Raw genomic sequence first — 21,320 nt, 5'->3', positions numbered from 1 at the left:
ATGCATATCTCTTTTATAAAGGAAAATGCGATACCTACGAATGGATGGCATTAAATCAGATCAGATAAACAGGGATTATTTTGTAACATAGTACTCAATGCTCAGTAAAACTTTTTTTTAATTAATAAATAAATAAATAAATAAATAAATAAATAAATAAAAACAGCTTTTAATTTTTCATTTTGTATACTACTGAGAAATACATCATTTAGAAATAAACAAGTCTAATCCAATAGAACATTTTAGTTATGAAGCAGGTCTGTTGTACTTTTGGACTCCGAAATTAAATAAATATGTATTGTTTATGAACAAAGATGCACAATAAAACAACACAATTGGTGAATATGAAAATAAAGCTGGAAAGTCTTAATTGAATGGTGTTGAATAGCCAAAGTAAAAATAATTAAGTTAAGTGCTTATTTGTAATAATTTTTAAGTGGAATAGGCCCAATTGGTATGCTTTCTATTTTATCACAAATGAAGTCTCCCTGGTTGGAAACAGTTAAAGTTATTGGATAGATACCATGCCATGTTTTTAGATCCATACATTAATAGATTACTGCTGCAAATCCACAATTAAAAACATTGCTAAATTTGTGTATAACAAACTAGCTTTCGCAAGGTTGAGTTACAAAATACATACACACTTTGCTTACAAACTGAACCCAAACACCCTGCATACAAAAACTTACGGTCCAGAATTTGATGAAGTATTGCAAGTCTGTAGCAGCAATGAAAAGGCAGTAGAGCAGAGAATATGCTAGAAAAAGCAGGAAAAACTTGTAGTTGGAGAATCCTACGCAATTGTTCACCCTGATAAAAAAATAAATAGTACATATGTTTTGTTTTTATGAAATCACAGCAAATTCAATTCTACTATTACAAGACACAGAAACAACTTGGCTTGGTGAATTAAGAACCAATCCGGGGGGGTTCAGTGGAGAGGAGAGTAGAGCTATTGTCAGTGAATTTCTACATAAATACACTTTGAAAAACAGGATTTCCCAAGGATATACTTTCCACAAACACACACATCATTGAAAAACATTTTTCTTTTTGTTTGTTTTTTTGTTCATATTAGGTTTATTTTGTTTATTTTTGTAACCACTTCTGGTGACATCACCCAAGTTTGAGTATCCTACTAGTATTGGTCCCTAAGGATAAGAGTAAGATTACAGGTATGAGTAATGGGTTCTCTGCACACTCCTAACTGCTGCTGCATGTCAGCGGTTTCTTACTCATGCATGAAAAACTACAATTCTGCACAGACTCTAATATCTTTTGAAAATATACCACTCAGAGCACATACCAGGGACAATGATGATCCATCTTTAAAATACATCTGTGGAAAAAATAAACATTGTTAAAATCAAAATATGGGATTTTTAGGTTTGTAATCCCATTGATTCCAGATTACAAAGATGATCAAAAATAAAAATGTATGGAAATACATAATTAGTTGTTGCGCAAACTGTTACTCTGTAGCTCTGCTGACAAAGCAGAAAACAACTTGTTGTGGAGCTGTGATGATGCCAAGCATAGTTATACTCCCTCCACCAATGCTGACCAATCTCTGTAATTTATCCAGAAGACTTGGCCTAAATTTCCGGAGCATGGTCACACTGCACAATTGCTTATAGTTACACTGGTCACAAAAAAAAAGAGACAATACCATAAACTGGAAACATTCTGGAAATAAAATAATGCAAACCAATCATACAGCGGGTTCCATGGAAAACTTCACCAATCATACAGCGGGTTCCATGGAAAACTTCACCAGTACTCACCAGCGCCATGCTTCATACTGCATTGTGCTGCAGAAACTTTTTTTTTTAAGATCAACTACTTTTGTGAAATCCAGGTAGCGCAATTTTCTTCAGAACTTTAAAAACTAAATTCTAGGTAGACAGAAGATGGTGTTGTTTCAACTCATGTGGCACTATCACATTTTAAACAGCAACTGAAGCTAACACTTTGATCTGAAAAAGGAAAACTATATATATTAAGAAAGAAATGGTGACAATTACATAAAACCTAAATGTAACATAAAAGCAACATAAAATTTAGGGTTACTTTGGCGAGAAAACTAAATTTATATCATCATGACCAAGATTTAGACACTTAGACAGATCTTAACACACTGTTAATTCCACCAGACTTTAGACTCAGAATCTTCGTAACTGTTTTACCAGATTCTGCCCAGTCAACGATGGGGACATACTGTGTGTCACGTGAACAGAATAAAACTGCCCAGAAGTAGTTGCTCTGTGCATAAATGATTCAAACAATTGCTTGCACCATCAATGATGAAGGTTCAGATGATGAAGACGTGGAGTTCAGATGATACAGACTCCGCAGTCCTGTTACGCTTTTCTGTTACGCTATATTTTGGATTTTTAGACATTTTAATGCTATAGTGTTACTTCTGATGCTGTGTTAATTTATTTCTTGTTGTGTTTTCACACTGGACATTCCAATTTCTTACAGAGATTATATAAAAGTAATTTATTTTAGTGGATAGAATTTCACGTTTATATATTTTTTTAAATGGAGACAATTTTATTCTAGCATTTAACCTACATCATGAAAATGTGGTTTTTCATGATGTGCTTTTGCACTGCACACTGTAGCTTTAAAGTTTAATGTTTGTTTTATGAAAATATTTGAAATGACAAAACAGTGGACATACTGCAGCAACTTTGAACTATATTTCACCATAAATATGTTAACTACACTTCTTGATTCTTTAGCGTGACTGTGTGCTGTGCTCTACCTTTGAATTTTAAGCATGCCTAATTATAAATGTAATCTATCTACCTAATGTAATTTTGCCCCTGCCTGAGTCATTAGCCAGTGATTAGCCAACACAGAAGAACAGTAAAACTCCCAGGTTATGCTTTCTCCTCTCTATGTGAGACCACCCATAATGCACTGCGTGTCAATGTTGGCTAAGTTGAATGGCGTTTGAGAGGGGTCCTCGAGTGGCTCAACTTGTAAACGCGCAACCATGTGGTGCGCAGGGTGTCATAAGTGCATGTTCGCGTCCTGGCTGTGTGAAGTGGCTGGTCTTCGCTGGAGATTCCGAAGGGAGCGTTGCATTGGCTTCAGCACTCCTGTGGGTTAGGGAGTCAAAACCGGCAGGGGCAGTTTCACCTCATCACGCTACAACGAACCCTGCTGGCCAGGCGCCCAGAGGTCGTTAGCTCGCTGACATCCGCTGTCGATTTCCTGGGTGTAAAAGAGGCAGCTGGCTCAGTCATGGGATCAGAGGACGGACACTGAACCTTCAGTTCTCCTGAGCTGTGTGGGGAACTGCTGCAGTGAGGGGAAAATTATTAGACATTCCAAATTGGGGAGAAAAAAAATCAGGGGTAAAATAATTAGGCACACTAAATAAAAAAACCTCAAGAATCACCCAGTGTCATTTAAATACAGAAGTAAAATCGGTTTCATACTTATCACAGACAGAACAATGATGGCATCGGTCTGGCTTCACAAGCTGACATCGATCACAGTATCTTATAGCTAAAGAAATAAAATGTACAGTACTTTATTAGAAACGCAGTCCATTCAAGACACATCCTTCTTCAATTGAAAGTAAAGGAATTTAAAAGATAAACATAACAAAAACTTACCAACTAAGTACTATCAAGTGAAAGACATTTTTTATCTTAACAAAAGGCTGGACACAATTGTATAGCACACCAACATGTTCTGTACTAGTAGTAAACAAAACATGTTTTAGATGCCCGTGCATTTTTTCACTATTGTAAATAGTTTATATTCTTGTATTTCTAATGTTTAAAACCTTTTGGTTCACCTTCCACCCATTATTAAATGTCACAGAGAAACATTTAACTGTGTCTTAGAGGTTAAATTTAAGATTACAAACAGTTTTATATGAAAAAGCCTAACTTGGTCCACATAAGGAACAGTCCCTTTAAGCCTTTCAACACACTTGCTTAGTTCAGACTACCCTGTTTATAATAGAAAAACACAAAATATGGCATAAACTATTATAAGTGAGTACTGTTTATTACATGCAAAACACCAATCATTAATACCTCCAGACAATGTCCTTGTATAGATGGGTAAATCCTTGGCTATCCTTCTGAGAACCTCTTGCTGGGTCTCTCCCCGTTCCTCTCTCTCCAGTATTTCCCTGTCTGTATATGACAGATGAAACTGCAGAAAATAAGTAATTTAATTAACATAAATATGCTGTATTTGATTGTTCTAATAAAACACTGATGCTTTGTATCAAAGATCGCTGATGTAAGTCAGGAGATTAGGATTTTTGTCACCCTATAATAGAGATCAGCAATTACATCTTCAGACAATTTTATAAAAGCACCGAGGGTGGTATTATTTTTAATTTATATGGAGTTTACTGTAGACCCCAGAGTCAGTGGAATTTAGGTTAATGAAAATTTAGCTGATGACTTTTTCACCTTAAATGTGACAACGTAGCAAATATAAACAGCACACCGCATATGAATGTATTATGAATCATTCTTTAATTATTTTCATCGATATGTTGAGTAAGCACCTACTATATATTTAAAGTGCACAACAAAATAACCCTAACTGGACACAAGTACAGCATAAAAAATACATTTTTGAAAAACCACACAGGGTCTTTCTTCCAAAGTGGAAATTTAAAAATGAGATATACTGTCTGAAATGGTTCTGTCTGCTTGTTGGTTTCATGCCTTATTGTTGGTGTTTGTATCTGCATGCTGACCCTTTCCTAGCCATGTTTCATCATAATCTTCAGGTCTGAACAATACCGGTGGTGGGCTGACTAATACATCCATCCATCCATCCATCCATCCATATATCTGTATTCTATCTATCTATCTATCTATCTATCTATCTATCTATCTCTGTCATCAAGACACTACAAGGTGAATACATTATAAGTGTGATTCGTTGAAGGATAATACAAAACATCTGTACTATTAGTAAACTGCTAATTAACAATTAAACACAGTATTTCAAACGATGGATGTAACACTGTTCAGGGTGGGGAAGTGAATATAAAATTATATATAATTTTATTTTTTTTTTCCATATGGTTCATCATTTGCCAGCTGTATAATCCAGACAAAAAGGATCTAGGATCCTGTGCGCTAAGGCACAAACTAACCCTTGCCTGCAGTAATATCAACTACTATCAGAAGAAATTGGACCACACAAAGCAAGCCTGTCATGTTTCAAGGAAATCTTATTTTGGCGCAAAGTGAAGGTACAGAAGCTGGCAAAATGATCAGCATGCAGTCAGGATCAGTTCAAATGTTTGCCGGCGGTTGGCCATTTAAAATCTCATGGCGGTTCCAATATATTATGCCTCAGCTTGGCGTTTTACTAAATACAACTGACAGCGGCCGTGTATGGCAGTGGCTCCAGGGTGTAGTTTACTGTATTTCTGCAGTTGCTGTATCAAAGGTGACAATTTTGATCCTGCCAATATAAGGTGGAAGATCTGAACTTTTTAGCATTTTGGTCACTTACCTCTTTTGATGGATTCATTGGCGTTGTGAAAATTGTTTTCCAGTAGGCCCAGGAAAACATGATGAAAAAAAGATGATACGCCACTACGCAAACAACTATAATAGAAAAAAATGAAACAAAATAAAACACATTACTATGACGGACTGAACATGTCACTTTTTGTGAAACAAAATAATGAATTCCTGGTGGAAGGGGAATGGCACTTATGGTAGAACAGTTTGTAACAAGTAGTAAATGGTTAATTGAAAAATGATTAGTAGGCCATTATAAAGGGAAAGTAGTATGTATGGTTACAGGTGGTTAAAATAATTGTAGCTGAAGAAAGGTTTATTTTAATCTGACATCAGTAATTAAAGGTGACAAAGCGAATCATTGAACCAAAGTTGATGACAATTTTGAGGCAGAAAAATAACATGATTAAAAACATTTAATTGAAACTAGAAATAAACTGCTAACAACCGTTTAACTGCTCCTTCCTGCAATTAGTTTGTTTTTTGCTTGTTTTTGATCATTACAGTGGATTTTCAAGTTACGGACCATGCTCCACTCACATGGATGCAGCAGAACAAAGAGAAAAATGCAAGGCTCTACAGCTCTTACATTTTTCTACTGAACATAGAGCTGGGAAAAAAAGATGGTCATGCAGATGGCATTTCCAGTGTACAGTGTTTCTTCTTGCAGGTTGCTCGCCCTGTTGAGTCTGAGCTGAGGGGGAGGATGTGTGGTGAAGTACAGGGAATAGTACAGGGAAGGTACATAGGTCCTAGAATTCAGTGCAGTATTTTTCCACTATAACTGTGGGCAGGGGAAAATGTAGTCCTAACTTGAGTCGGGGGTGGGGGGAAATCAGGACTACATTTACCAACAAGCACTGCGCTGGGTGATTTTGGTCATCAATGTGAAACTCTGGTTGTTCAGAAGGGACTGTTTGGTGTGTAGGTAGACTCCAAGCAGACTTCTTTATTTTGTTTGTGTATTGTTTGTTATTACCGTTGTCTATAATAAACACATGGGCATCATACCGCTTAAAAAATACTCTTGTTGTTCAAGACCCTCTTTTATTGTTAAGATCCTGTTAAAAGTGACAGAAGTAAAAGAAAACACCACATTTTTGTCATTATATTTAGATAGATAGATAGAGATAGATAGAGATAGGATATAACCATTCTACAGGCGAAAGCATTGTCCCTGCGGAATTCAGATTCAGGTATTTATTATTATTATTATTTATTACATTTTGACTGAATTTTCATATCCTACAGTGCTGGTATTTTAGCTCCATTCGTAGACTTTAAGGATCAGAATTGCTGAAATTATGGTTCTGTAGAAAAACTTGTATATATTATATGTACGTATATATTTAATAGTTTTATAATAAATATATATCCAGTCAAAAATATTTAGCAAATACAAAGATAATACACAACACTTTCTTATGGATTAAAAAAAAAAAAAAGTTATTTTTTTTGTATTTGTGTAACTCGGTCTTGGTTTTTGTTTTCCATACTTTTTATTTAAAAACTACCAAAATAGCGTGAGAAAAAAGTGAGACAAACTTTCTTTTTCAATGGAAACCCAGCCATTGATAAAACCGGTAGTGACAGATTTACAAAAATAATATAAGTTCCTCCAACAAGGGTGCTTGATAATCTTGTTGCGATTATCACTAGAATACGTGCCAGCTAATAACTGTCACTGTATCTACTGAGCTAAACAATTAACATATTTAGTTTATTCCAAAGTAAATGTTAATGCAAACATGACATTATGTAGAGGTAGGTGACCAGACGTCACCGTTTAGCTGGGACAGTCCCAGTGTCCCAACATTTTGCTAAAAATCTTTAAAAAGTCCCAACACACTCAATACCTTTTGTCAAAATAACGTAAAAACGCTTTTAGTTTATGGCACCTGCAGTGAAAACAAAATAAAATAAAAAAACAAAAAGGTACTACGGTAATCAAGAACATTTAACACAGTGCTTATTCCTCAGTGCGCCATACGTTGGCATTTAGTTTATGTTCAATATGAATCTACAATTGTGTGTAATACGGTAATGTTGTAGCTGTTCAATTCTAGCGGGATTTAGCCCAGACAGAGCAGCGAGAGGTTGCAAGCATCCGAATCCACCAGGCTAAACCACATGAACAACATCAATAACTACAGCCTGACGCAGCAAGTAATAAAAGAAAGAAAGAAAATGCCAAAATGTAAATGTATTTTTAATGATTTAAATTTAAATTATTGAACTCTATAAAAGTACGCAATACGTGTAACACAATATGGCTACTTAAACTAATTAGCCACAAATTATACACCCAGGAGTGTACTGAAATTAGCTAGCTGCTTAAAAGAAAAAAAAAAAAAGAAACATAACACTAAGAGTTAGAGGATGGCTATCTAAATAACCATTAAAATAGCCTATATTTAAATGGTTTAATTAGTCTTATCAATTATTTAACAAAGTGTCCTGGTTTTGAGCTTTGAAAATCTGGTCATCCTATATATAGGGCTTCTTATTTTCGGTTTTAACCGATAAACACAGATAAAACATGGAAATGGTTACTCAATTCACATTAACTTCACCCCTTTCCCATTAAAAAATAAATAAATAAAATTCCCAGTGCAGGTAGTCAATGTCCCTCCTTCCCGACTTGTATCTAGCATGGATTCATTCTGAATACTTTAAACCCATTCACTGTAATTGATGCCTTGCAGTTATAGTAGTGTTTTATGGTACTCACAGATACCAGCTTTTTACAGCAATTACTACACACAAAAACATTATATAGGGGTTTACATATACTGTGTATTTATATAAAATGTAATATATTATTACTTACCCTTTTCTCCAATATTTGTTATAGACCCTGTTATAAAAAGAAAAGGTAGAACATTACAAAATGTGACATCACATTTCACAAAACATTGAGGCGCAAAAATGGAGCAAAGAAAATACTGTACTGAAATGGTATTCTGAAGACATGTCTTGCCCCCTTCATTATTCGCCAATTGAGCACTGTGTGAAGACCCGCTGAAACCAGGTTTAGTGGTGCAATCAGGAACTTTAATAACTGCACACACTATAAAAAGCAAAGTAGTCCTAAGTAACAACTACGTGTGTTTGGAATGACACAGAAAGAGGAAATCAAAGAAAGAAAAGTAAATGAAAAGAATGACTTGGATGAGTGAGGGGTATTTTTCTCTGGCGTACTCCATCGCTAAATTCTTGTAGTTCATAAATTGTAGTTCACATTTACAGGATGCCACAATGATAAATAATTTGCTTTATTTATGTATTCATTTGAGATTGAGTAAATTAGTTTGGTATGTAACTACTCAAAAAACTACCATTTCCAACATCCTTAAATTTACAGTTTGGAGGTACTGTAGAGCTACAACTACAGTACCACAAAAAAATTCTATAATTAAAAAAAATGAAGAAAAAAAAATGATTTACATCAAAAACCGATTTTTTTTTTTTTTTTTTTTTTTTTAATTAAAATTAAAAAAATAAAATAAAAACTGCCAACCCTGGCAGTAATACAGTAATGACCACAGACTGGAAATGGATTTGTGACCATAACAATTCGTACCATGTGACATGGTAAACTGCCAAAAGAGATGCATGTAGTATAAGAGAGAAAATATGTTGAATATGTAACAATCAACAACCAGGCAAGCAGTGGTGGCTATACTGAGTGAATCAGTAGTGGGAGGTCTGTATATGTGCCAATGGGTGAAGAAAACCCCAAAACTCATCACAATGCAACACAAGTTAATAAAAATAAAAAAAAGCACAATTGTATTATTATTTTGTTTTTAATCCCACAATGGTAATCCCACAGAATTTTTCGACAGTATGTGGCTTTGTGTAACATCTAGTTGCTCAGTCAGTTACCCCAGTTTGATTCCGGAATGAGTGGAGACTGCAAACAAGGAGGGAGGACAGATAACTCAAGTCACACAGAAAGACAAACATCACAGTAGGCCTAGAGGCCTATTTTTCATTCCTTTTAATATGAGGTATTGGACAATGTACTGTACTGGAACCCTGCTGCTGCCATAAAAAAAAAATATTAAAAAAAAAAAAAAATCCATCCACCGTGTCACTTCTCCACTGTAGCGATTAGTTTCTTACTCGTTTAGTCTTGTTACGAAATAAAACAATAAATTCTGCCACAAGTTAGACTCGGCTTACCCAATGGGATCTGAATCAGGTAAAGAAATATATATTTCTGCGAGTCACAGCTCACTTGACAACTACAACATTCCTCTGCAGGAAAATTAGTCATATGTATCTTTTAATTTGCAAACAAAAACTCAACAGGACAGGTCCACACATCATTTAATCCCACTACCAAAATACAACATTAAAGGATAACCAGATAATAAATGAATTTACTAAATCTACAGTTGTAGACTTGCCATTATTATTAATTATGAAAGACTCATGGGTAAGGGAAATTACACCTACACTAGGTAAAAGAAAGTTCTCAGTTTGCTTACCTTGTCTCCAGGTCATTTTATCTAAGCAGTGTGTTCAGGGTCATGTTTCCTACTGGCTGCAAAGCACGTCAGTCAATAGGGAAAGCAGACTGTTGGTTACCAACAGGAAAGAAGGCCCTAAAGGGATGTGGACAATTTCACCCTCCAGGTGAAATTACCCTGACTGCAAGGCCTGCAAACAGGTATTTCTTTAACCTAATGTAGTACCAGATATCACGTTTTAAAATAAATATATGTTTGCTAAAACATAGATATCTTCCAAAACTACACATAGTATGGAATAAATTATATATATATATATATATATATATATATATATATATATATATATATATATATATATATATATATATATATATATATATATATATATACACACACACACACACACACACACACACACAATAACTCTAACAACCATTTATATGTTTACTGGTATATGGAAAAACTGTTAGCGTTTTCAAAATACAGAACTAAATATATATTGTTAACATGCTCTCTGACAGTTTCAGTAAAACACACTTGAAAGCTTCAAATCCTTGCTCATTTAAGATCTTAACACAGGACACCTACAATCTGGCACTGACATCATAATTATGCATCATGATATTATATGGCACTGGGCTTCATGTGTTCTCTTGGGAACAAAAATAATGGAACTGCATGACACAGTCACAGCAATTTAGAGCCTGGTGGCCTAATACTTTTTGAAGGGCAGTGTACAAGGTGTCAAATTAAGGACTTAAACTGTAGGAGAAAGTGGGTCAGGCAAAGATTGCTTCAGGTTACAAACTGCTAGCCAGTCAGAAAATGAGATCAGCTCTGTCACCTAACTAAAAGGATCAGTGAACAGTGAATTCATATAAATATCACGTCTTGAATCTTTACAACTGGTGGGTTACATTACATTCACAAACTAACTTTTGAAAATAAATTCATTTTAAGAGGATAAATGATTCAACAACAAATACTGAAGTCACACTGTAAAATTGGAAAAACAAAAACACTCACTCAATAATTTTACCTTTTTATATGCTTTTATGGATATTTAACTGCTTCAACTTTTAAAAGCTGGTACAGTAGTTTTCCAGCCTTATGAAGAAATCATATAGAAATCTATAAATATTTGTAGAAATCCAGTTTTACAGATCTAAAGATATTTACAGAAACGGGTGTGATCTACAGAAAGGAAGCGGCAAAAATATTTTAACTTCTTACCCATGCTCATAGTTCTCTCTTTGGTAGCTTAGGCAAAACCAGTGTATACTACAGTATGTTTAAGAAAGTATCTTCAGTTAGGATGACAGTTCAAACACTGTAATATTACTGGTTATAATAAATAACATTGAAGGAATAAATGTAGACCACAGAAAGCATCTGACATTTAAACTTGGTGTTTAAAGTTCTGAGAGCAAAAGAAAGCCAATAGATCTTTGGGCAAGGTCAACAGGACCTACGTTAACTGACAGAAAAGGACGTTTTTTTTTTGTTTTTTTTTTAAGACAGGTGAGCTTTTTAATAATGGTACATCCAAACAGCACTATACATATTTTTTAAATAAATTAAACGTGACAGCCAAGTTTGCTGAAAGAACATTAACATTTTGTTTCTCGTTTTGTGCAAGTAAAGGGTATGACATGTTAAACTACAATTCTTTTTTCAAAAATAAATAAAAAAAAAACCTACAAATTTAGCCAACTTTAAATGTCTGCATTCACTATCCAACTACTTAGCGTAAAACTGAAACATCAATTAGGCGACCTTTTTGGCAGACATTAAGATGGAGTTTTAATAATGAGAAACCCTGCTCTTGCTAACAGACCAGCAGAGGTTTTAGTTTGTCAGCTGATGGAAAAGCTTACTGTATATTTGAACAGTCTATGCTTAATGCTATAAATGTGGGCACAGTACATTGTTCTCTGTGTTGTCTGAAAACAAAAGGGCTTTGTTAGTTACTTTTGTGACTCATTCATGTTCTACCAATTCTTCTCTTTAGATTCCTGAATTATGAAAAAGATGACAACATTACAGTATAATGTTCAATTATAGTCTATTTCATATAGAATGTGATAAACAAGCTGTTAATCTTCACTATGTTACTGCAGTCTGCAGGAACATTTGGACAAATCTTTCTGCGCTGTATCAGCATATGCTTAAGCTTCTTTATCCTGCGTACAGTTCTTGCTCACGGACTCAAAATTAATTTTAGCAGCAATTTACATGAGTTTTGTTAAGCTATTACAAGCCAAAAACTGACAAAACTGAAATGTACAATAAAGTATATCAGCAAGTTTCTGGCAATGCAATATAATAGGGCAGTCTGGCTTTTATACTGTTACTGTTATTTCTTTAGCTTTTTACCAGTAGTGCTGGGAAAGAGGTTTAAGATAATTAGTATGACTGCTAATGCAACTGCAGCTGAGAATGAAAAAAAAATAGGCTAATCTTCAGTCAAGTCTTTGTTTTTGTATTATTATTAAGTTGTTCAGTGCACATAGAGATGGCAGGAATTTAACAGAAGTCACGTTTAGTCTATGTGGAGTGGGTCAACATATTTATAGGTTGCATACCTAGAGGGATACAGTATGTATTACAACACAGATACAGTATCTACAGAGTACAATATAGGCCCTATGTAGCCTGCATAAAACAGGCCAAACTAGGGTTAACTTTGCATCGCTGGAATTTAAATTGCATATTCCATATTAACAAAGTCTTACAGATAAAGAGTAGCAATACACGTGAAACTGATGCAAAAAGACGAGAACATAGAATCTACAAGGATTCAATATTTTGGGTAAAGCACTCTGGGGATGCTTTGGTTTAAAATTCTGACAGACGATCTGTTGTCAAAGTGCATCTGCTGTCCCTTGGCAAATCTAGGGAGACTCAAGGTATTTTTAAATTTGATTGTGATCTTTTTGTGGTCATGTTCTGCACAGGGCATAAAAGCAAACCTGGTTCCACTGTGGGCTAAAAGCCCATGTAATACATCGTGGGGCAATTTGCCTGCGATTTGCTCATAGGGGAAAATATAGGCCACTATTTAAAAAGGTGAGGTCTGCGTCAGTGATACGACCAGAGATTAAAGCAATGCAGCAGTGAATTAGTTATTTTTTACTGGACAGTAATGCAGCAAATGCAACAGAAACTGTACTGTATCAACCAAGCTGAAACTTGTCAAGTCGCATGATCTCAATATGACAGCCATGTCATGGTCAGAAACAAATATGAAGCCACCAACTAAAATGGATTCTGAAATACAATGCTCTGACACTGTGGCAATGGAAGCTTTGCAAATAAACAAATACGAAAAAGGTTTATTTTTGTTGTCGAACACTAACGATCAAACTAGAGCAGCGGTTTTCAAACTGGGGGTACGCGAGCTCTCGTCAGGGGGTACGCGCGAAAAATCCTGTAATGGCAGACAATGCTTTTTTTTTTATTTTTTTTATTTTTTTTAACCATGTCGTACTTTATGACTTAGCAATCAAATCAACAATGTTGAATCTCTTTTCAAATAAAAAAACACAGCCACACTGATGTACATTTCCTTTCTGTTGGGCAAGGTTAACTCTATAAGCATCCAGCCAACTGCTGACAATGCCTTGGGTGTTGAGCACACATGTGGCTAATTTACATATTTAAATAGCAGGGTGCTGGTTACTGCAGTCTGTGGGCTGAACAAAAAAAAAAAAAAAAAAAAAAGTCATTTTTTGATGCTGCTTCTTTTAAAAATGTGTAGTATTTACTAGGCAAGTTTACTTTCTGAAGTTTAAATGTCCAGTGGTAATAGTTTAATCAGTTCAGGGTGTTCTCTACATGTTTACATTTTTAAATAACAGTATTGAGTTGAGCAGGCAGCTGGGCCGCCCTATTTAGACAATGAAATCACTCACTTGTTCCGCGCTAAAGCTGGAGTGACGCTACTCATCTTTACTTGCAATGATTGTATGTGTTTTCTCAATTAATTCATTGAATAACACCTTTGTCGTGTCACTGCATTATTAATTATTAAAAAAAAAAAAAAAAAAAAGCACGATATTACAAAAATGGAATCCCAGGTTTAAAAAAAAAAAATGAATCAATCCCAAAATCCTGCAATCGGAAAAAGTGACCGGAATTGGATTCCCTACTCCAGACCTATTGAGAGCATTCATATCATACAGCGAGTGCCCATTAACAAGCTGTCTAGCAGCTGATTAACACAAACAGGCTACTACACTAAACTAAACACTTTAACATGTAAGCATTTTGCTAAAAGTCATTTTTGACTGCCTGATATAAATATCCCATTTCTACTTTCAACAAATTAGCTTTTGGAAATATTCACTTCAAAACAATGTGTTTATTCTGGCTGGATTCGATACCACACAAGGACACACATAGCATTTTACACTGTCCCTGCTCAAGTGTTCAATGATAAAATTCAAGTTCAATTAAAAAAATATATATATATTTGTACATGTTTTTATGCAAACTGCTCCATCTGTTTTCTCTCTACACTTCTGCACTTGTTGGAAGAAATGCATGACTTTTGTTGAGAATTGCTTTCTGATTTTGTTTTAAATTGGAACCTTACTTTTGTTTTTCAGAAGCATAACCTGTTTTTGGACTCTTAAGTTGGACTCGTTTCGGCATACTTATTGGAGTCTGGATTTTGAAATAACTTTACATAGCTTTTTTAGTTGGCGCATTTACACTGTCAACTAATATTATTTTATTTTATTTTGTTAAGTTTTTAACAGCAGCTATTCACAGTACTTGGCTGAACTCTAGCCCCTCCTCCTTCCCTGTGCGGTCCAACTGACTTCATTCTAAGTTTATTCTTGAATTCTGTGAAAAAAATATGGATCGTTGGCTCAAGACTGGTGCATTAAACGGTAGAACAAATAGGAATCAGCAGGATCCCAGTGCAATCACAGTTTCAGTGGAACAAACTACAGGCTGTAGCAGCATAAGTGCTGAGGAGACCATGCATGATTTACAACCTGGGAAGCGTGCGACAGAGCAGAACAAAGAAAGCGAGTCAATATAGCACAGGTATGATGAAAGTTACATTGAACTTGGATTTACATGGACTGGGGATGCTGGATATCCTCAGCCACAGTGTGTCCTATGCTGTGAAGTTTTGTCAAACAACAGTCTTAAACCGTCACTTCTTTGCCACCACTTTAAAGAAAAACCAACTCAGTTTTTCAGTCGCAAACTGGAAGAGCTAAAAAGCAGTAAAAAAATGATACAATCGAATTTTTGCATGGGAAACAGAAATGCACTTTGAGCTTCACGAGTTACAGAGTGGCTAAAAACAGGGAAACCACATGCTATTGCAGAAGAATTAATTCTACGTGCTGCGAAAGACATAGTGAACAGCACGCTTGGTGAAAAAGCAGAAAAAAAAAACCTGACGTCATACCACTCTCTGATAACACGGTGTTGCGTCGCATTGGCGATATGGCTGAAAATGTTCTCTCAGCTTGTGAATCTTGTTAGAAACAGCAACTATTATTCTTTGCAACTACGAGTCCATGGATTCAGCTAGCCTAGCTCATCTTTTGGTTTATGTTCGTTATATGTACAAAAGTACCATACCTGAAGATTTTCTCTTTTGTTGTCCCCTGCCTGCCCGAACAGGAGAAGAGATTTTTTTACTGCTTGATAACTTCATGAGCGAGAATAGAATTGACTGGTCCCACTGTGTAGGAATTTGTACTGATGGGGCAAAATCAATGACGGGAAAGCACAGTGGAGTCGTGGTTTGCATCACGGGCGTAGCAACAGAAGCCACATGGGAACACTGCAGCATTCACAGAGAGGCCCTTGCTTCCAAAAACATGCCTGCAGCCTTAATGTCTGTGCTGTCTGATGCAGTCAAAATTGTTAATTACATTAGAGCTTCTAAATTCAATAATTTCTGCTGGCAAAATTTGAAGTGCTGACGAAATCTTTCTGTTGCACTGTGGCAGGATGGCTCGCAGTGGTGAGGTGTGGTGACGTCACGGACCAGGAAGTAACTGAAACCACAACAAAGGATGGGCGGGTGAAACTGAACGCAACAGCGTTCAGCTGATTTTATTAATAAACAAAACAAATGATTTGAACAAAAACAACAAAACAAAAGGGCACGAGGGCCAAACGAATCAGACAGACAAACAAGTAATTGTCGTGCTGGCTAATCCTGCACGTTTTAGCAATTGTTATTTCTGTCTCCTCTCTATCTCCCCGTACCTCCTCTCTGCACCCAGCCCCGCAGCACAGACAGCTTCAGGTTCTTATACTCTGGCCGAGGGGTTAACTGGCTGTTAATTATCTTATTACCCCTCGGCCACAGTCTGCACGTGTTTGGTAAGGATGCATGACTGTCAGCTAGTTAAATAATCAGTAGCTGATCGGTCATGCATCCTTACGGGGTTTTTAAATATAAATATAAAAAACAATAACAAAAGACGCGCCGCTTTTATCCGCGCCGCAAACAAATACAAATAATGATAAATAGGGGCGGGACACTCCGCCACATGCACCAATCAGAAAAGCTACTTGGAGGCAATTGCCAAACCCCTTCCTTTTTATAATGTCCGCCCTTACTGTCGCACTAGAGCAGTCTCATACGCGACGAACTACTGATGATAAAATTAATGCATAAAAAAATATGCATTTGGTGACATTTGTCACGTGACCAGTTATACGTCTGGCATATTAGTAAACGTTTTACCACTTCTTTAGAGTTTATATGTTTTTAAACGTTTATCCCATCCCTAGTACTCGTACACTAGATTATTTAGAAAGGGGCACAGGGCCTAAAAAGTTTGAAAACCACTAAACTAGAGTATCATAGAGGCAGCGGATTTGCAAACTCATACATGCTCCCCTCACAGGGATGCTTTTAAGCATAAAATATCAGGGAAAACACTGGCAATTGCACATTTTCATATACACACTGTAGTTATTTTGGGGACTTTGGTAGTCCCTGAAACCTAGGTCTGTTGTATGTAATTGTACACTGAAAAGATTTTTCTACTTTCCATCTAAGTTTTTTTTTTCTTCTATTTACCATTAGGGTACATTATGAAGTTGGTTTCTGATATATTGAAAGCTTTCTAATCAGGTCAGGTCCACTTTTCCTTCAATTGCAAATCTATCCTGTAATGCAATGCAATATATTCTTACACATACATCTGGAATTTTACATTACTTTGTGCTGGAGGAATACTATTTCTAGTAGCATGTATTCAGCATTCCACTGCTTGCAGATACTGCTGATCTTTCTCAAATAGCTCTTTGTGTATTAGTAATCACTGACCTTTTTATCCTCACAAATGTGGACATTGTATAAACAGCCATTAAAACTATGAACTAAAATCTCATTTTATTGGATTGGGGAATGCATTTTCATCAAAAAAATAAAAAATAAAAACACAATATCTGACTCACCATGCATTACAAACCCGTACAGTTTAAGAAATAATATAGGCTAATCAATTTCACTTAACCTTTTTGCATTAAAATAATGTTTATTGAAAAATGTAAGTAGTACCAACACAAATTATGGTAAAAAACGAATGATTTACAGCAATACTTCAGGTGACATTGTCCCCTTACTAACTTAATATATTGGTATCTCTGAATGGATAACCGTCTCCACTTTGTGTTGCCATTTTAAAGCAATTTCAATTTTCACGACGCAAGCTGAACAGAAAATGACGATATCCCGATACTATGATAAATGATCATCTGGATCTAGAACTGATCGTTTATTCTTTGAGGTCATTGTAAAGAAATGAACAGTTGTATTAATGTCAACAATAACTGTATATAACTGAATTTCAAAGAATATATATATATATATATATATATATATATATATTAGTGCCTTAATACTGCCCTGGACCTCCCAGGGAATCTACCCTGGCTGGATTTGAACTGGAAACATCCTGTTTCAATATCAAACTGTGGCTCCAGTCTGTTGTCTACAATCCAATCTACAACTGTACATTACACAAAGGAACCATCCGTTCTGCCTACTGGGACAGAGTCATGATTCAAAGCAGTTTGATCTCAGTCTGCTTCAATTGTTCTTTGTATTACATTGCCAGTCCATTTAAAAGCACTATGCCCACAAATCTAAATCACTAAAATCCACCACCAAAAATCTGTATTTTTGGTAAAAAGGCTTTTGAGAAAGCTATATTTGCTCATTAATGTCCAGGTGCTTGTAACAATATTAAACAATACAGCATTGACTGCATTCTTGTTTACTTCTTCCCTCTCGATAATTAACTCATTCTGTGAAAGAATGACCTTTACCAATGAATCAAGCTCTTTGAATCAATTGAATGGGCACATACAACAGTAAACCCAATTTTAAATGAAGCAGTTGTTCTTACTTAAAATGTAAGCATCCATAACTTCAAACACTCAATAAAAATAAGATAACCAAGTAAAATGGCTACATTCTTTCTTTGAATCATGTTGATGTTGCCATCAGAACAAATGGTTTTGGATTAATTATTAAGTACAGAAAAGACTCATGCTGTGTAAGCTAATACAAGAGCAAAACCGTCCAAAGAATCGATTTTTTTTCTTATATATAAAAATAGTTATCAATTCAGATAAAAAAAAATAAGTAAATATGTTGAAAAAAAATGTATCGGATTGTGCATCTGTATTGCATTCTTAGTGATTTAAAAATATATATTATAATAATAATCTGGACAACCACCAAGCAGGCAATGTTCCAATAAAGAATATGTGTTTCACCTTTCAATAAGCCAAATTTCTCACCTTCCCCAGAAGGAGTAAAATGTAATTCCATTTGAAAACAGGCTATGTTGCCCGGGTCCCATAATCATGTTGACAATATACAGTTCTTCCCACTTATTTTAAAATTTGACCCATACAAATCTTGAAATAAGGAGTATTGTAAATTAGTGAACAGCCTACAAAGTAGAGCAGTACTGTCTAATTCGTAGCTTTTGAGCAATGAAAGGCATTGAGCTCTACAATATGGCTCTTGATTTAGAGTTGAAATATCTCATTTTAGGCTGTTAATTGGTTTGAAAAGACTACATTAATGATCTTATGATTAAGAAAATGTGTGTGTTTAAACTTTAAATGAGCACAGAGATACTAAATACTTATCTAGTTAAACCTCATATTCATATAGTACTCACCTTACATGCTGTTACATCATTTTTGAGGAGGAAGGGTGGGGCTAATTTCCCAAACTACACAGGGGTATGTGCCTTGCAATCTGTCTGGAAAGCTTGCTGAAAGTTTGACTATTTCTATAGAGTGCATGTTGTTATAAACATTATCTGTAAAATATCAGTCATCCTCAGTGTCTTGAGAAAGAAGAAGCACTCCTTGTCCTCTCCTCCAAATGATTTTAAAACATCAATCTGTTGACTAGGAGCTGTACATATTCTTCAGTATATGACAGGAGAGATTCACTTTCATTGAGATTACAGATGCTGTTATCCTGTGAACAACAGATCTACCTTTTGGTCAGCCCCACAAATGCAGCTAAGTTTGTGTTGAGGCTTAAGGGCACACAAATGCTATAAGGAAGTTCTAACAAAAGTGATTGATCGTGAAGGGAACTTTTATTTTGATGTGCATAACTAAGCACAACAAAAATATATATATTAAAAAGAATCTGGTCATATAAAAACCTGGATTTGTATTGGTTGGCAATGGACCATGACTGGGAGCTGACTCAGGTTCTCCTCCTATGTCAAGCCGTCCAGACATTTTGCATTTATTATTATACTTTCACCATAAATATGCACTATTCCTACAGCTTTTTTAGTATGCCAAACATTACACTTAAGAATAAGGTGGATGGATAATTCTCTCTCCTGCTGAGGCCTTATTTGAATTTTCACTGAGTACAAAGCAAATTAATGTATTCAGTATTTCTAGTTCTGTGATAAAACCATTCAACTCTACAATATATTATATATATATATATATATATATATATATATATATATATGGGTTTAGTTAGTTATGTGATTACTTGCCAAATCAAATTATTTGTAATGTCAGAGTTTGCACACAATACCTACTGCATACTACTCACGCAAAACTTTTAGCTTCATGTAAATTTTAAATGAAACAGCAATTTATCTTGCAGAGTATACAGGTATTTGATAAATTCTTGATAAATATCAAACCACATTATTATGCTTGCTCTGCAATCAACAACAAACAAAACCCAGGGGCATTGAAGCATAACGTGTTATCTTGTTTACACTAACTCAATTATTGGACATGTATTTTCTGTGATCACATATGACCCTGGATTATTTTTTTTACATGTTTTCTCATGTCTAGAATTTATCCAACAATCACCTGCATATTGTTAATGTTGCCCATTATAAATAAGGGTAACACTGTAACCATTTAAATCATCGACTTATCACGACATTAGGGTGTGTTTTTTCATACCTCACACCGTAACAACACAAACGAGAACAGTAACGTGACTACTGTATGGTCTTTCAGTCGTAGCCTTACCTATGCAGAGCTGGATAACATATGCGTAGTAGGACCAACCGACTATCATGGTGATAAAAAGAACTGGGATCCAGTATAAAACTCTCCGACAGCTTCTTTTAATGCTGCTCGAGCCCGACGGTGCCATCTTCTATTTATACACCATACAACTGTCGTAAATGTGAAGCTTTTCCTCAGTGCATTTGTGCTGGGAAACAACGTCAAACGTTTAGAAATATGTGCTTGCTATTAAATGTGTTTGCAGATCTCTCGCCGCTCTCCTGCATAACATACTCCTAATGTGATTCATCAGCCCCTCTGCTTGCAGTAGTTACGCCCTCTCCGGCTTGTTGCCATGACGTCCGTCTGATGCTGACAATTTACTCGACTGCAACATTACCCACCTGCCATCCACAGGTGTGTGTGTATTGCTGTGATAATCAGTAGTCGTCAATAACCTAAAAATATATTACAGAAAATAAGCTACTTGTTGTGGGAGTCATAACCTCAAATCAGATTGAGCGTTTTGAGCGGTAAGACCATACCTCACTATTTTAGTTCAAGGCGAGAAGTCAGGCATATGTGGTAGAGATGAGAATGTATGTAACAAAAAAAAAAAAAAAAAAAACGCTTTTCCAAAAAAAAATCATGTTTGGTCACTGCTATATATATATTGTAATCATAATGGCTCAGAAAAAAAAAACAGTACACCATTGAACTTCAATATGGCATGAGGGGTAGAAAAAATGAAGCAAATATTAGCACTTTTACCAACCAAGCATAATTACAACTTTGTTTTGAA

At 35.4% G+C, this 21,320-nt stretch overlaps 1 protein-coding gene across 2 annotated transcripts in view; it reads right to left on the bottom strand.

The window, feature by feature from the left end:
• zdhhc2 (zinc finger DHHC-type palmitoyltransferase 2) overlaps window positions 1–20,900 on the bottom strand; it is a 47,526-nt gene extending 26,626 nt beyond the window's left edge. Inside the window, exons 1-7 of one of the 2 annotated variants that reach the window (XM_034015719.3) lie at window positions 20,540–20,900; window positions 8,356–8,382; window positions 5,515–5,609; window positions 4,065–4,185; window positions 3,456–3,525; window positions 1,310–1,342; window positions 693–813 (exon numbers count right to left, since the gene is read on the bottom strand). In XM_034015719.3, the coding sequence (XP_033871610.1) occupies window positions 693–813; window positions 1,310–1,342; window positions 3,456–3,525; window positions 4,065–4,185; window positions 5,515–5,609; window positions 8,356–8,382; window positions 20,540–20,666 (594 nt within the window). In that variant the 5' untranslated portion in view covers window positions 20,667–20,900. The remainder of the gene's footprint in view (window positions 1–692; window positions 814–1,309; window positions 1,343–3,455; window positions 3,526–4,064; window positions 4,186–5,514; window positions 5,610–8,355; window positions 8,383–20,539) is intronic. The other variant, XM_034015720.3, reaches the window with a different exon arrangement.
• Between the last annotated feature and the right edge of the window lie 420 nt (window positions 20,901–21,320).

Source organism: Acipenser ruthenus, chromosome 2 (genome assembly GCF_902713425.1).
Source record: "Acipenser ruthenus chromosome 2, fAciRut3.2 maternal haplotype, whole genome shotgun sequence".
NCBI classification, from domain to species: domain Eukaryota; kingdom Metazoa; phylum Chordata; class Actinopteri; order Acipenseriformes; family Acipenseridae; genus Acipenser; species Acipenser ruthenus.
This window is presented reverse-complemented; position numbering and strand designations above follow the sequence as displayed.